At 37.8% G+C, this 18,390-nt stretch overlaps 1 protein-coding gene across 1 annotated transcript in view; it reads left to right on the top strand.

Moving 5' to 3' along the window:
• Nucleotides 1–16,518, top strand: part of DZANK1 (double zinc ribbon and ankyrin repeat domains 1) — a gene marked incomplete at its 3' end in the record, with an annotated part of 33,699 nt that extends 17,181 nt beyond the window's left edge. The window contains 3 exon segments of the mRNA XM_015828823.1: nucleotides 5,117–5,336; nucleotides 14,895–14,998; nucleotides 16,447–16,518. Coding sequence (XP_015684309.1) covers nucleotides 5,117–5,336; nucleotides 14,895–14,998; nucleotides 16,447–16,518 — 396 coding nt within the window.
• Between the last annotated feature and the right edge of the window lie 1,872 nt (nucleotides 16,519–18,390).

Consider the following 18,390-nt stretch of genomic DNA (forward strand, 5'->3'; position numbering starts at 1 on the left):
GAGTTGTTTTTCTTTCCTTTTCTCTTTCCATAGTCCTTGTGTGTATATATGTGGCAAAGTCTTCATGTGTCCTCAAGATAAATGTAGCTGTTAAGTGTCTCTAATCCCTAGAGAAAAGAATTTAAATTCTGCTAGGGAAAAAATGTTACAATAAGCCGCCAAAAGAAAAATGCCTTCACCCTAGTTTGCCTGGCCAGCAAAACAGGATAAAGAGAATTGTGTTCCCTTTTTCTTTCCCTCTGTACTTTTAAGAAAGTAAAAAACAAGCAAGGTTGTCAGGAGGGAATGTTTTAAGTTCATTTAGAGAGAAAAAAATATTCCTGCATTTACTGTATGTTTAAGTGTGTTTTATCTGTCCATCCTTTTCCTAAAACATGGGAGATGTTCATCACAGGAGCCTCATGAACTCAAGTTTGCTTGTGTAGGGAAATAAACTTTTTATTAAGTTAATTTTCTTATCCTATCAGTAGTCAGTAAAATTACTATGGAATTAAGTCAGAAACATATAAGCATTTTTTTGATCTCTAAAATAATATGGTCTTTTCATCTAAATTTTGTATTGATAATATTGGGCCAAATGCTGTCAGGATGTTTTAAAAAATTTCAAAACAAATGTTAAAGGTTGACTCTCCATGCTCCTGACAAATTGTACACATTAAAATATTAGGCTTATAAAATTATTTGGAACTTTCAGCATTCTCTACCTGCCCAGCATTCTCAACTGCAAGTCCTAAAATCTCACATGCGCTTTACAAAATTTATGTTGCATTTGTTCAGTTTCAGAGGCAATACCCTTCATCTTTTCTTGCTCTCTTTCATTTTACCTAATTACCAGAATCCACCTTCTCATTTTCCTCATCTGTGGTGCCCCCATTTGTTTGTGACTGGTTTATCTGTTTCATTAACAACTGCAGTATTAATGTCCATTCAAGCCCTGCCTGCAAGGTATCCACCCCACTCCATCTCTCCATCTCTTATCCTCTGTTCTCCATTCCTATGTCAGACCAACAACACCTCTTCTGGGAGGGTCACTCACAAAGGGGGGAGGTGGTCTTGGTCTCATATCTTTCAGCCCTGCGCAGATGACTCCACAACCTTTGGAAGCAGAGCACACTGGCCCAGATACTGCCTCCAGACGAGACTCTCCATCCATTTGAGCCAGAGAATTGGGTTTGGATTCGGTCATCTTCTAGAAAGTCACCACTGCAAACAGAGTGGAACAGACCTTCCCAGGTCCCACTTCACCCATGGATTGAAAGCTCTCCTTTTGGGAACCACTGCAGGGATCCTTTTTTACTGACTCTAACAAGCCTTTTTCCTTCACATTAACAATTTAAGAACTTGTTTCCCCATATACCAGTACTCTGATGAAAATACTCATCAAATACAAAAATCTTGTGCCAATATAAGTATGGGTGCCACCCACCCATTCTCCATACTTATTTGGCACAAAGCAGGGATTGTGGTAAGAATGCACACACACCCAATCCCTTTTGCTATGCCCCCCCAAATCACAAGAATAAAGCTCAGGAGAAGAAATATAGAAACAATGTTTCACTCATGAATTTGAGCAACCCCTGGTCATTGAAAAAAATGGAAACATTGCCTCAAGCCTGCCTGTTTATTAAAAGAGACGTGCTTAAGGTAATAGACAGACTATATGTAACAGGGTAAAGCCAATCACAGTTGCTTGACACAATTAGGACCATGGGAAGCCAAAACTTAAAATCAGTCATGAGTCTTTACAAGTCAAATAAAATTAATCAAATAACAAAACCACACAAAGCAAGCATTCTCTGTGGTGGTTTCACCAGGTTTTTGGAAGATCCTGGAGGTGCCTTCTGGGTCAGGCATGTGGCTCAGCAATTGGCAGCTTGATGCCCCTCTCTCCTGCACTTGAAGCAGCTGATGGATTTTCAGTATGTGCTCTGGTCATGTGGTGGTGGCTTTGGAACCTCTTTTTTTTCAGGGAGAGATCTTCGCCACCCATGGCTTGGATGATATTTAGACCAAGCCAGGTCAATTTCTACCTCCTCCACCAGGACATACCAGCCATGGAGGGGGGGGGCTCTCCTGGAGATGCAGGTGTTGTAGACTTTATGACTCAGCCCATCTCAAAAACACCCAATCAACATGTCCTGTGGCCAGTCAATCGGCAGGCCAGGTTGCAAAACTCCTGGCTGTATTCGGCCACTTCTCTTTGGTCCTGGCTGGTGGTTTTTATGTGGTCCCTAGCCTGGTTGTCGGCTAGGGAGTCTTCAAAATGCATCTGAAGTACTGCCATGAAGTGGTCGAAGTTTCTCAGCTCTGAGGCATCATTGTGGAAGGTAACCATCAACTTTGCCATGGTCCCCTCCAGTGCCATTGTCACACACTGCACCTTGGCCCCATCAGCTATTTTTGCACCATACTCTTGCATTTAGGTCCAAACTTGCATAGGAAGAATCCCAATTGCTTGAGGTCTCCATTAAATTTCAGGCCAAGGGCTGATGTCTTGTGACTCTTCACCTCGCCAGTGCTGCATCCACAGACATTGCAGGTTGAGCAGCAGAGCCAGGTGCTGGGGAAATTGCCACTGCTGTGAGAGCTGATGTCACTGTAGTAGCAGTGGCAGAAGGGGTTGTACCATTGCTCACAGTGGCTGGAGTTGGCCAGGTGGTGGGATGCTTTGCTCAGGCCAAGGCTTCACCTGCTTTGAGGTTATCGAATGCCCCCTGTAAGAACTTTATAGCCTGCTTCATCATCCAATCCTCTTGGTCCAGTTCCCCCATGATTGGTTCCTCCTCTAGCTCCTCCAGCTCCATTCCCTGGTCTCGCCAGCGGCTGCCGCGGCTTCCATGAGTAAAATTCACCCCCCATGGGTTTTTCTTACCAATCTTCCTTCTTCCCAACCTCAAGGGACCATTGGGTTCTTGATGGATTGACACATCTCCCAGCCATTCAGTCTTGGAGGGGATTTTGAAGACGCCTTCCCCACAGGCTTTGATCTCCTCCTGATTGCACCTTTGAGTGGACATTGTGTGCATGGTCCCCACGGTAGAGGAAGCTTCCTCTCCGGGTTGACTACAATTGCAGTTCTAGTCTAATGTCAGGCCTGCCCCAATCCAATCTCTTAGGAAAGAAAGACTCTTGATTCTGTTTAGTTGAAGTGATAGGTTCTTTTATTAAAAGATATTGGTTGTAGTAGAGTTAGGCTAGAATTAAATTTCCCACGGTCAAAAGATACAAAAAGTTTCTTTTCATCCCAGCCTTCCCCCCATGACTAATCCATCTTCAGCCAATAAGAATCCACTTAGGTGTTTTGAGAATGCTGAGATGTTTGGGGTAATCCACATTTTTTTTTCAGGTTGAATGGCCTTGGATGCTGACATAAACTGGTTCCGAGCTTCCCTGCTCTTCATCAAGTTGTCATTCCCCCCTCCCTGTTTCCCATCACACATACAGGTTGATTGCCCATTTGTTCCCCCCCCCATGACCCCCTCCTCCCTCCTAGTCTTTGATGGCAGGGATGCTAGCAAGGCGCCAAGCTGAAGATGGCGACCTGACACCCATTGTCTCAACTCTTTCCCAACCCAATCTGATAAGTATAAAACTAATCAAAATCAAATTAACAAATTTAGATTACAGGTTTTCTACTTGTTAGATTTAGTGATGTTTGGGAAATCTTAAATCCAACTAAAAGATCCTTAGTTATTATTTTGGAAGACCTATTTGTAAATAATAATAATATGATTTTTAGAAATCTTCCCCAACAAGATTCTAATATTTTTACTTTAATTTTAGAAAAGATTTGCATTTCTTGAAACAATAGATCTCTTCAAAAGATGTTTAAGACAGAGAAAGTACTGTATATATGGATATTTTAGTACCAAATATATATGTTCTCAATTCTATCACAAATGAAGGCAAATATATGTATTCTAGAATAATGTTGCAGGATTCAATCTGAGTCGGTCATTGGGATGAGAGTTTTAATCTTGAGAGGTTTACTCTTCCAAGCTTTTGGACTCATGATGGAGTGAGAGAAAGAAGTTCTCTGAGGATGGGCTCTAGCATGAAAGCTTGGAAGACTATAAACCTCTGATCCCGGTGATCGACTCAGGTTGGATCTCAGTTCTATGTTGGTTCATCCACTTTTTTTTCCAAATAGAGGCAGAATGAAATGTGTTATCTGGAAAGAGAAAAGGTTATAGCATTTTCAACTCAGAAGTTTTTTATCTAAGGCCATTTATAGATTTGATCATGTGCTTAATATATATTTTAATAATATAAGAGCGCTCTTCCAGCTTTCACAGAACTCAAGTTCTTGGAATACAATGTGAACAAACCTGGTGTTCTTAGGTTAGATTCATTTACACCACACATGTCAAACTCACGATGTCACGTGACGTTGCATGCCGTAGGAACTTTTTCCCCATTGCTGGCAATGGGGTGGATGCAGTTTCCTCATGATGTGTCCAGCCCACAGGCCGGCAGTTTGACGTGCCTGATTTACACCATTCTATCATTCAGTGCCTGCGTATAGGGTATTTAAACTCTGTTAGTGTCAGCCACTAACCCAACACCACCATGTCTGTTTTTATTGCCATCTAGTATCATCTGGATGCCCCACATTTATATATAAACTGTCAGTGAACTGTCAGTACATCATACTGGTAGATGTAAGAAGATAGCTCTTGTTTCCTAAAAAATTAAAATCATAGGACTGGAGGTCTAGTTCAACCCACTGCTGAAGGCAGGAGTGTTACACCACCACAGTCAAATGGTTGTCCAGTCTATTTCTGAAAACGTCCAATAATGGAACACCCACAACATCAGAAGGCCAGCTGTTCCATTAATTAATTGCTCTTACTGTCAGAAACTTCCACCCATACTTCTTGTCCTGTCATCTGGCACTCTAGAGAAAACATCAAGCCATTCAAGTACTGGAAGACAATTATCACTCCCCCCCCCCCCGCCTATCCTACTCTTTGATAGGCTAGACATGTCCATTCATCATACAATTTAGCCTCCAAGCCCTTTATCATCCCTGTTGCTTGTTTGTTTTTGTTTGTTAATTTTTGTTTAAGGAAAATGCATTAGTGGGATTCTTATATTATTTGAATTATTTTAACAGAATATCAACTTTCAAATCAAACAACAATCAATTATTTCATTGCCAATCTCAAGACCTGACACCGAAGAGAAAAAAGACCAAGGAACTCAGACTGTTGGATTGTTCTACCCATCTCACAAATATCTAGAGAAGAAAGAAAGTGAGGCATTCTTGCAAAAGGAGAAGCAGATTAAGACAAATAATCACAAATCTCTGCTCACAGCTATCAGCCCTGGAAGAGGTATGAAAAAAGCTGATTTAAAATGAAACTCAACAGTTAACTTTAAGGTTTTCCATCCTTCTGCATTATGTCTTTTTTATTATTTATTTATTTAGCTTTTATGCTACCCATCTCCTCTACAGGGTGGCTTTGGGCCGGTTACAAGTTATTCCTATTCAGTTCCTGGATTCTTGAATTATCATATTTTTCTTATATAGATTTCATTCTTTTTCTTGCCTGCCATTGACTTCCTTTCTTTATTGTAATTTTGTTTTTAATTGTAACAGTTTCTTCTATCCATCTTCTAAAGTCAACCCATCATTTCACTTTTCATCTTTCTGTATTCTGTCTTGAAGAAGAAGACTGATCAGAATGAATATGAACTGCAGGCTACTCCATATGTTAATGAAAACTGGTCAGTATAGGACAAGCTTTCCTAAAAATATATTTTTTTTTCCCAAAGAAATTTTATTATTTTTTCATCATAAAAAACAATCATAAACATAGATAAACACAAAAACAAGTAAAATCCCCCACCTCCCCCGGACTTCCCAAACCTAATCCCAGGATAATATTCATATATAAATAAACAAATACTAATATCTCTAACTCCACAAAATATCTTAATCTACATGAAGAGATAGAAAGAATAAACGAAATAAAAAAAGAAAATCTAAAAACCTAAGTTATATTCTACCACTCTGTGCTTCTTTTGAATATAAACAATCCATCTTCTCCATATTGATAAAAATTGTTCATTCGAGTAATTCTTCAAATAAGCCGAAATCTTTGCCATTTCAGCAAGATTCGAAACTTTCAATCTCCAGTCTTCCATTGTAGGCAGAGTTGGGCTCTTCCAATTTTGGGCTATCAGCAAACGAGCAGCAGTTAAACAATAAAGCATCAAATTTATTTCTTTTGCATCTAAATCTTGCACAATACCTAAAAGAAACAGCTGTGGGAGAAAGATGATCCTTTTTTTAAAAATTTGCTGTAAGTTCCACCACAATTGTATCCAAAAGGCCTTAATAACCTTACAGGTCCACCACATATGGAAAAAAGTTGCATCTGGATGTCCGCACCTCCAACACTTGGATTCATAATTCACATAAATACGAGACATAGTTGAAGGATCCAAGTGCCATCTATAAAACATTTTATAAAAATTCTCACGTAGATTTTGAGCTTGTGTAAACTTCACATTTCTCACCCAGATTAGCTCCCAAGTATCCATAGGTATTTTTTGCCAACCTAAAGTCAACCCATCATTTCACTTTTCATCTTTCTGTATTCTGTCTTGAAGAAGAAGACTGATCAGAATGAATATGAACTGCAGGCTACTCCATATGTTAATGAAAACTGGTCAGTATAGGACAAGCTTTCCTAAAAATATAGAAATTGTGTCGCTGTACGTGCATATATATGCACTGAAATTAATTTCAAAATTATCTTTCTTTTTTAAAAAAAGAAATACAGTAGAATGAAGCCTAAAGCTAATTATTCAGCCAAGGAATGAGGCCAAGAAATCAGAAAACATAAAGGGAGAATTAAAAACTAGGACAGGGACTCAAAATTTGTAAAATTCCAATGGGCCAATAAATGGTACTATTCAAATGTCAGATATTTTTACACTGAAAGGGGCATGAATTTAAAAGCTTAGATATTGCAATATGGATCAGTGATGAACTGGGCATTCTTAAGAAAACTGATGGAGATTATTATATTCAGTTAGAAGACAACTGTTAAGAGAAGTTATGATTTAACTTGTACAAAAACCTCTGAACAAGTGCTGCAGGGATATTTACAATAGAGATCTATGACTTAGGGGAATGAGATGCAATTGTTTGGAAAGATCCCAGTTATAATTCTAAGGAAAAGTTTCATTATTAAGAATCAATCAAAGATTGACTTCCGGTTTTGCATCATAGCGATGCAGTTGAGGGATTGCAGGGCTCCGCATCCCACAGCTGTCTTCACCCTGCAAGGGGATCCTAAATGGATCTAAAGTCGGCCCAGAGAGGCGATGAAGGAGGGGCCCCGTCGATCATGGAAAAATGGCAGTCGATCCATTTGATCCAAGGAAAGCCCTCCAACCTGACAGGAGAAAGGCTAGCTACACTCTGGTGACTAGCCCAAGCTACCGGCATCTGAAGTCCAAAAGCACCAACTAAGAACAACTGTGAACAGCGTGTTTGGAACTGGGTGAGAATATCGATCTTCTCTATTTTGAAACTCATTTCCTGGAAAAGATCCCCAAGAAACAAAAAATCCTCCGAAAGTGAGAAGGAAGGTGATTATAACCCCACTCCTCCATAGATGGAAGCGGCAAATTAACTTTTATGGGGGACAGAAATACATTGAAATGGATTAATGCAAAGCTACAATCGGAATAAAACTGAAAACTATGGAAATTGCTAAGATTTTCCATTTGAAAGAATATTGATGAAATTATAAAAAAATAATTTTTTCGTTTTGGAGGTTGGAAAATAAATAGGTACTGACATCGAATGGTGGATCAGAGTATAGAACTATAGCTGCACTGCCTCAGAAATTGGCAAGACGCCCAGAAACAGAGCACAATTTGTTCCTTTGATCTATAGTGACTCTCAGCTAAATAGAGAACAGCTGGGAATAGAGGAAAGAAAATACACTGGGCTATCTATCACAGAATGAGAAATACAATTGTTATAAAAACTGCTGACCTTCTTGGATTATAAACACTGAGCTGTGATATTTAAATTTAAGAATCGTTTGCAGAGAAAGAAAAATCTTGACTTTTTGGCTATCCTTCTAGGGGGGAAATTACTGGATTGTTTTTAAGTGGTTGAACATTTTGGACTGTTCATAAAGATAAGAACTATATAAGACTAAGGTGTTTGGAACTTAAGACTGGTTGGTTTGATGAAAGTGCATACGCAACTAAAAGTAGTAGGAAACCACACTCAATATTCCTTTCTAAAATCCCCAGTCTGGAATATCAGAGATCTGCAGGAGTAATACTTCAAGACAAGACAAATATCTTCCAGGAGGAAATGCATGCTATGTTGCAACTAATTCAAATGACAATTGTCTCAAATCATGATGAGAAATAATTTTGATGATATAAATGAGCACATCTTGACCTAAACTCACAATTAAAAAATTCTTAGAAAATGATGACAAATAAATCAGATAATAGAACAAAAACCAGAGGAAAGTAATTTAAAGATGGAGGTGACAAACGAAGAAAATCACAGCTTAACACAGACAAAGAAAAATCTGCAAGATTCTGCTATAATGTTGGAAATGGAAAAGGATAAGAAAGAAGATTTGATAAAATGGACTATAGAGCTGTCAGGAGAACCACTAGAGTTTGGGAGACAAAAGATGAAAAGAGAAATTGAGGGAGAAGGAAAGTGGAAGCTTCCTAACGAATATAAATGGGCAAAACTCCCCCTCAAAAGTGCTTCACTTAATTTGTCTTTCCCATTTTTAACAACGCTTATAAAAATACAGGAAGAACCTCATGGCAAGCTGAACACACTGATTCAGAAAGCTGCTTGGCAAAAGAAGAAGGCGAAAACTAGACTCAAAAGAGATGATTTGACCTACCAGATGGAGTACTATATGACTAAACACTTGTTTGAATATGGTTAAAAGAATAGTTAAATTTTGGATATGAATGGGTTCTATAGTAAGAGAGATGTGATTTATAAGTAGTATAGTATTTTTTTATGATATGGGAAATGTAAAAATAACGGGATGATTTAAATGTACGAAATGTTTTGGATATTTAAATGTAATCAATTTTGAGAAAATTATAATTGACAAGAAATGTTTTGAATACTGAGGGGAAATTAAGCCTACATAAGAATTCTGAAAACAGGACATATAGTGATTCACATAAGATGATTTTTTGCAAATACAACTGTAAAATAAGCTGATTAGAAAAGACGCTACATGTTGATGTTATTGTTATTCGCATAAATACTAGAAAAATGTTTATATTCAACTTTGTATGTATTGAAAGTACTAAGAACTATATTTGCTCAATGTTGGTAAAAGGAGAATATTATTGGAAGAAGAGAGGATTAAGGAAAGGTATTTCTAGTTAATAAGTTGATTATGAAATCATAGAAATTAAATATTATTGATTGTTGTTAAATTTATGAACCCAGACAACACGTTGTTTACCAAATTCTAAAGATTGTTATTGTAAAAAAAATCAATAAAATATAATAATAAAAAAGAATCAATCAAAGATTGATTCAGGACAGATCAGAGATTATTATTATTTTTAAACTTATATGCCGCCCTTCTCCCTATAGGACTCAGGGCGGCTCACAGCATATTAAAACACACAAACGCCATTCCCCATAAAACCAATTAAAAACCAAATATTTGTCGCTGTATAGTTAATTAAGATTCGAATTAAAATTATCCCTATTTAAAATTCTCCCTAGGCCAGACCCGCTTGTTGAAANGTTGAAGTCTCCGGATGCTCCCCAGAGGGAGCCCCATGTATAGAGCATTACAGTAGTCCAGGCGGGAGGTGACGAGAGCCTGAGTGACTGTGCGCAAAGCGTCCCGGTCCAGAAAAGGGCGCAACTGGTGGATCAGGCGAACCTGATAAAACGCCCCCCTGGTCACGGCCGACAAATGATCTTCCAGTGTCAGCCGTGGTAATTAGCAAACTGTGGCAAGCATAAGACAAACTACATTCTTAATGATGTTTTTAGGCCATTAAATAATGTATATCAATTAACATAAGCCATCAAAGTGATATATAAAATATAAGGCAGTTTTTGGGACAACATATTGTGCCCACTCTTAGAACATGGTAGGGAGGCCTTCTGATTAACAATAATGGCTGTATAGGGGCATAACCAATTATAAGGCCTCAGTTTTCCTGAATGTTATTGCTACATCTCTCCAGCTATGCCCCTCCCCCTTGTGCTCTCTAATATCATGGTCTTTTTTCAGGGTATGATTTTAAAGAAAAGATTTTAAAGTTAAAAGAAGCTTTATAATTTATCCTTTTTATAATTGATCCTGATAAGAAGACCTCATTCCTGTACCATCCATCTCTTGTTGGTTCCTTTCTTTTCCCGATAGTTTTAAAGTTTTAATTCCTTTTCTATTTATCGTTTTATGAAGATAGTGGCATATACATCTAATAAATAATAATAATAATAATAATAATAATAACAACAACAACAACAACAACAACACCATCAAACATCTACATCTGCCTATCCCTGGTTGGAACATCTGACTGACAGTGTGACGAAGCATAATAAATGATTTATCAATGTTAACTTCTAATCCTGCTGCTGCATGAAATGTATTTAATTTCAATTGCAGTAGAGATATCTTTCTTCTTGAATTCCTAGGAAGAATAAGCATGCAATCTGCAAACAGATTAATTACATTATACTCCTTTTTTGTAATAAGACCTTGAATAATTGCTGGAAGAATGAAAAATAATTGGCATAAAATGTTTTATAGATGGTATGTAATTCCAGCAATGATTGAAAACTTGATAAATAATATAATCTATGTTGGAAATACCATAATAAAGAAATGATATTTAATCACTTTCAGCAATTATGCAAAACACAAAGCCTTAAAAGTATTGAAAGGAAATACATCAAAATATTGAGAAAAAATAAAAATAAAATTTGAACTGAAACCACAATGTTACTAGATTGAGAAACAAAAATAAGTGAATATGCAGCAATGGCAAAACTAATTGTATACATATTAAAAGTTTAACAAAATTTAAGCAGGAATGGCTCCCTTATATAGATAGCAAGGCAGACAGAAACATTTTGTATATAGCTTCCAAGAAAAGAGTAAAGAGTTTACTCAAGCAACAGATGAAATTATTTAAACAGATTTAAATAAAAATCTCTAATGTTAAATATTAAAAATGCAGGATAAATAATTAATACTAGTTATAGTTGGGGGGAAATTATGGAAGGGAAAAATGTATCAGAAAAATTCCTTTTCACAATGTTTTTACTTAAGTTCTATTTTTCATTTTGCCTTTTGTATCTTTACTCTTTTGTTCTTTTTAAGCTTATGCTCTTTCTCTTGCTCTCTCTCTCACTCTCTCTCTCTTGCCCCCCCCCCGTGTGTGTGTGTGTGTGTGTGTGTGTGTGTGTGTGTGTGTGTGTGTAAGTGGGTGAAACTATCCAGAAAGAAGTAGCAAAGGAAGCAGGTTCACAGTCTGTTATGGTGTGAAGCTTGATTTCCTTCTGAAAAACATTGTGGGATGTATTCCAATTTTTGGTGGAAATTTGAAAAATTCTGATTGCAATTATATCCTTCCTTTTGAACAGTAAAATATGCTCTTTAATTTAACCTTAATAAAGTAATTATCCCATTGTAAAATATTATATTGCAAATTGCTTCACTTCAGACACTCCAGTCATTTATTCTTTTCTCAACTTTTCATCTGCTATTTTCTACGAATTCCAGAGCACCCCCAAAAAAGGCTAATTATCTAGTGTGGGGCTATCAGCAGTTTACCACACCTGCCCACCCCAAAATGTGCAGCATTATCATGACAATTATATGGAGAAGAAATTATGGACAATTGTGGGCAAACTTAAAAATTGTGGTCTTACATGTATTTCTGAACTAGCCTTTTCTCTGTCCCTTCCCAACATAACTTCCCTTTTTCAGTTCTCCCAATGCCTGACCTGTAGAACTGGGACTACACCCTGGCGTCACCCTGTCTTGCAGGAAAATCTTTCTTATCTTCCCAAAATGTGTGCATTCATTTTAAAAGATCTTGTTTTCTGCATCCTTCAGTCTATCTATTTAGCTTACAAGTTTAACTCTTTTCTACTTTTACTCAATTTCCTTGGAAACCATTGGATATAAGTAGAGAAGACTCACCAAAGGATACGGTATCCAGGGTTCCTTGAACCCTGCAATAGCTTCTGATGTTCCTCAACAACTAGCATTTGGGGGCCAGTGAACTATCAGAACAAGGGATTTTTCTCAAAGAATATGCAATATTCCACTTTAAAGCTGCACATGCTCTTAACCAGTTTTACAATGAATGCAACAAATTACATGCTTTAAGAAATTAGTATATAAGTTATTTACTTGCCTGTACAGAATTCCCAAGTATTAATCTGAATTAAACATTTGCTTGATCTGATCCACCAAGGCTTTGCTTATATTCTTATTAAGTCTTCTCCTGGATTAAATCAGGGGGGTCCATAGTGTGTGGCAAAAAAAAGTCACAACAATGTGATTGAAGCTCCAGCTTTTACTATTTCTCTCTCTCTCTCTCTCTCTCTCTCACACACACACACACACACACAGACAGAGAGAGAGAGAGAAAGACATGATAGCAGTGTTCCAATATCTCAGGGGCTGCCACAAAGAAGAGGGAATCAAGCTATTCTCCAAAGCACCTGAGGGCAGGACAAGAAGCAACGGATGGAAACTAATCAAGAAGAGAAGCAACCTAGAACTAAGGAGAAACATCCTGACAGTTAGAACAATTAACCAATGGAACAACCTGCCTCCAGAAGCAGTGAATGCTCCAACACTGGAAGTTTTTAAGAAGAGACTGGACAGCCATTTGTCTGAAATGGTGTAGGGTTTCCTGCCTGAGCAGGGGGTTGGACTAGATGACCTCCAAGGTCCTTTCCAACTTTATTATTATTATTATTATTATTGTTGTTGTTGTTGTTGTTGTTGTTGTTGTTATTATTATTATTATTATTATTATTATTAAACCAGGCAATACTTCATTCACACCATTATTGCCTCTATCTTGGCCACCTGTGGACACCTATGGGTTAAATAATTCTGAGAAAGGGAAATGATTTTATATACCTGTTATATTCATTTTTTTCAAGTAAAACATCTACAGAGGTTGCTCATCAAAGCAACCTTTTTTCAATATATTGTCTGTNTCCAACCTTAGGAGAGAGTGATCTGACCATGACAAGGGCTCAACAACTATCTCCCCTATTGTCAGATCATTCTGCCACTGGCCAGAGACAAAAATTAGATCCAGCGTGTGTCCATCCGTGTGAGTGGGGGCCTGAATTAATTGGGTCAAGTCCAAGGCCGTCATGGAAGCCAAGAACTCCTGAGCTACTGCCGACGTCTGACTGCAGTGGTTTATGGTAGATTCGAAGCCATTGTGGACTTTCTGCATGTGAAATACAATAATAATTAACAGAGAGAATCGAAGTTTAGATTTGTTGTTTGATTTACCTGTTCATTGTTTTTATATAGTAAATTGTAGATCAAATTAGCTGGGTAAATAGAGCTGTAGAAGTGTAAGGACCCACCTCAATCTACATCTTAAGAAAACAGAACTCTTGGAAAACGTCTCTTCCAACAGGAATTTTTATTAAAAAAAATTGACTGTAGGCATGCTAGACAGGATCTGAGGAATCCCCCCACCATTCAATGTTTTAAAGTGTTCCCAAGCAACCCCCACCCCGCAGTTCTTCTGGGCGATTCAAACCGGCAGATTTCTAGGTGTTAATTCCAGGAAAGATATTGTCAGTCCGGTTCCATCGGCACAATCACTCATCCTCTCTTTACCCCAATCCCAGGCGTTGCATTCCCCCCCCCTTTTCCCTCACTGCCGGCAAAGAGGAGAAGTTCAGAGGGACATAGGATGGAAGGCAGATGGCCACATTGTTATGGTTAGTACACCCAAAGTGAATCAACAAAAGGTTACTTTGTAGTGAATAGAGGAAGTGAAAGTCATAAAGGTCCCATGCTTACCCCTCTCCCCCTTAGTAGTATGACAGAATCCAGGAGAGAGTAAGAATTGGTTTTATATCAGAGCAGGTAGATAGAAATGAAATATAATTGGATTCTGACATCAAATTTATAAATTGTAGACTGTTTTGCAAGGGGGAGAACTATTGTTGAAATAATCAGTATTCAACTACAGGGGACAATATATGTGTATGTTGCTTTTCATGCATATTTTTGACTTGTTTAGTTTTTGCTTTGTTATTGTTTCTCTTTTTGAAGTTTGTATTTTAACTTTGGAAATAAAGTAAAAAATTTATCAGGAGGAATTCTGTAATGGATCCTGCATTGAGCGGCAAATTGAAGTAGATGATTACTCAGTTACTTCTAATACACAGAGTCTGCAACTTCTGACCACAATAGGGTCCAAGGTTTCTGTTGCTAAGACATTTGTTAAGTGAGTTTTGCCCATTTTACGACCTTTCTTGCCACGGTTTTTAAATGAATCCGTCTTCCTCGTTGATTTTGCTTGTCAGAAGATCTCAAAAAGTGATCACATGATCTCAGCACTGTAACTGTCATATATATGAGTCAGTTGCCAAGTGTCTACATTTTGGTCATGTGACCATGGGGAAGCTGCAATAGTCGTAAGTGTGAAAAATGGTCATAACTCACTTTTTTCAGTACCGTTGTAACTTTGAACGATCAGTAAACAGACTATTGTAATTCAAGGACTATCTGTATTATGATTTTATGAACTGTGGGTTTTTAAATTCGTATCAGGATTGTTTAAATATTCTGTATGCAAAGTCTGTTGATGTTTTTCATGTGATCTTTTTCCTCACTTTTTATTTTCAGGCTATTGGAGGAAGCAATTAGATCATGTCTGTGCACATCTTAGAAGCTATACACAAAATAATATGGAGTTCAGGACATTAATTGGAGAGCCTCAGATGGGAAAGGTAAAAAATTCCTGATATAAGAAGCCATTACAGCTTAGACTTCCTGCTGTGATGCTGCTAGCATCCTTCGAGGAAAAATATTATCTGCTTTTTTCCATGGTAAAATAGATGTAAGTAATCTTTGCTGAGTGACCACAATTGGGGCCATCTACTCCATTGCTAAGCAAAAGGGCACTAATAAAAACATCATATGATGTGACACACGTACAACATCACTTCTCATGCAGCCATTAAGCGAACATTGCAGTTTATTAAACCGAACATCACATGACCATGACTTGCGGTTTTACTATCGTCTTCTCCATTGACTCTGCTTGTCAGAAGTCAGATGTGAAGCACACAAATGGCAATTATTTGCTACAGGGATGATGCAACAGTCCAAGGACTGGTCATAACATTAACTTTTTCAGCACCATCGTAACTTCAAGCAGTCACTACATAGGGCTATTGTTAAGCGAGGACTATCTAAACTTCAGTAGTTTTTTCCTGTTGTTTTTTGTATTTGTGCTCATTCTGTATGTCTTTTAAGTATGTAAATCAACCAGTCTAGTTAAACATCTTTTCTCAAAAGAAGATCAAATGAAGATAAAGTCATTTTTTTCTCTTCTTGCTATTGTCTTCTATCTTTCTCTGTTTCAAGAGAGATTGCTGCAGTTGCCATAGAAAGAAGTTATACTGCTCCTTTTGTATAACAAAATGAGAACCTTCTCTTGCCTACCTTGTGAGCATCTCTTTCATCACTTTGAGGGAAATTGAAGAATGGAAATGAAGGGATTGTATCAAAGAAATAAAACCTTTCCATAAAATGTGAAAATGTTTCAACTTGCCATTAACCTCTATTCACTTCAGGGAAAATTATTTAATAGCCGCTGGATGAATGAAATGACATCCTTCCACTTCCACCCCTCAAAATCACTAAAGATAATTTGCCTTATGGCCAACATGTTTAATTTCTTCTTCCTCTTTCTTTTCCTTTCCTTCCAATGGCACTGTGTAAACTCTTATAATCACATTTTATTTACAATTGTGGCCTTTTTGCTTCCTCTTCAGTTCTTGCTCTCCTATCAGTAGAAAGGAACACTGTGGTCTGTTTGGGAACATATTAATGAAGCCTAGCTGTTTCCTATTTCTACTAACCAATGATTTCTAACACTCAACTGTTCTTCTAGCAACAGAAACCTATACTCTCCTGGTTCGATGCTGAAATACTAATAGTATTCCCAGAAATATCCCCAGACTTCAAATCTGATTCTTCAGAGGAATATGAATGCATCCAAAACAGATTGAAGATAATTTTCTATACTCAGGAACATATTTGTCTTGTATAGATAAACATTCAATAATAGTCCTCATCATTTATTTAGATAAAGAAATGATTAGCGCTATTTCTCTTTAGATAGGAAGAAGTAAGTAAAAAGCAAAGCTAATCACTATTTGTCTTTTTTTAGCTTATTTCTGCTACTGTTCATAAGGATGGCTATCAAGTCAGTCTCCAGATCAATTATGCACTTGCTAAAAAGGTTAGTGTGAACATAAGCTGAAATAGTAAAATTTTAGTATCAGTAATTCTAATTGCAGATTGCAAAATTCACTTTTTTGAAATTAAAGAAATAGTTGAATTATTTTAAACCAGGGATTTTTTAAATCTCTTTTGGGAACTCTGAGCATTTTAAATGATTTGAAAACATATTTAGGGTATGAATTCATACATATATAAATATGTATTTGAGGGTAAAAGAACCCTGCCCCCACCAATCCTCCGTTCCCTCCCCCCAAGGCTCCAGCCCTAACCACAGCTGGCACGAGGGCAATAATCTGTTTTCCATCATAATACGTGGTATATCTAGTTTCTTAATATACAGTTGCAGGAAACACTTGAAAATAATCTTAATTAAAACATAGTAACAATTATGTCCAACATCCTATCATTTGCTGAGGACGCCTATAACAATGCAGTGCACAGCAGCACAGGATTCACCCCCTTTCAAGTTGCCATAGGCCAGGTGTTCAATCCCATTTCCGAGCTCCCCCAACATGCCTCTTGCCACACCTTCTTGAGTGGATGGACCCCCCTGCAGAACCCCTAGCAGTAGTATGCCAAGCCCATGCCAAAGGAATAGAAGAAATATGCTGACAAAAAGAGAGCTCTGCAAAAGGAGTTCAAAGTAGGAGACAAGGTCTTCCTACCTATGAAGTTCTTGCAATGCAGGCTACCTTCCAAAAAACTGGGCCCCAAATACGTTGGCCCCTTCTCCATCATTCACCTCATCAACCCAGTGGCTATAGAATTAAAACCACCAAAATATCTTTGTCAGGTTCACTCTGTGCCTTACTGTAGTTTGTTGAAAGCAGCAGTCCAATTCCCTTTGCACCCAACTGACAAAGCTCTCCCTATGCCCATTTTGATTGAGGGAGAGCAAACTTTGAAGTTAGGGAAATTTTGGATTCCTGTGTTCACAGGGGAAAACTCCAGTACTTGATCCTATGGAAGGACTTCCCTCCCTCAGAGACTGAATGGGTGGCTGCTAAACATGTTTATTCCCCACCCCCAGCCTTATCAAACAATTCCATGAACAATTCCCTGATTGACCTAGGTGATTGTCTAAATCTGTGTCTTCATCTCCCTTTCTCTCCCTTCCCTTCATTTTTTCTTCTTTCCTCCAGTTTAGCCACATTTCAGTAGGGGCGGAATGTCAGGCCTGCCATCCCACTATACTGGACCTGCTTAGCTAGATGTCAGACTGCCATAAGTAATGGGGGGAGGGAGAACTGTGGGATGGGCGAATGGAGGGGAGCAGATGAGGAAAGGAAAGTGAAAGCCTTCGTACCATCCCATGGAAGCTGCAACCTGTTTCAAGGTCACCCAATGGAATGCAACATCTTCAAGCCCGTGCAGCTGGAAACTGTTACCAAAACAATTTATTTGAAAGTGATTGATCATTAACTGATAATGGGGAGGGAGATGGATTCCAAGGGAAAAATTAACTGCTTGGTTTGGGTGAGAAATGCTAGATTTGGCTTTACTACTCTATGACCACTTGCCCTTAGTAAAGTATACTTTCAACTGCTATGACTGTGGGAGTCTTTCTTTTCTATTGACCAAATTGGAAGGGCTGACAACCTCCTAAAAAGTAGCCTGAGAATTCAACACTTTTTGTGCAGATAAAACATCCTTCCCTTTGTTAAGCAGCCTCATCCCAATAGCAAAACAAACATAGTTATTTATTTATTTATTTATTGTTTATATTTATATCCTGCCCTTCTCCTTGCGGACTCAGGGCGGCTAACAACCAGATAAAAATGCAAATCCCAAAACTACAAATTAAAACATAATTAAAAACAAATATTAATAATTGGTCTAGTTAATTTAAAATTACTTTAAAACCCCCATT

This window comes from Protobothrops mucrosquamatus, unplaced genomic scaffold, assembly GCF_001527695.2.
Source record: "Protobothrops mucrosquamatus isolate PMUCROS unplaced genomic scaffold, P.Mucros_1.0 scaffold_226, whole genome shotgun sequence".
Taxonomy (NCBI): domain Eukaryota; kingdom Metazoa; phylum Chordata; class Lepidosauria; order Squamata; family Viperidae; genus Protobothrops; species Protobothrops mucrosquamatus.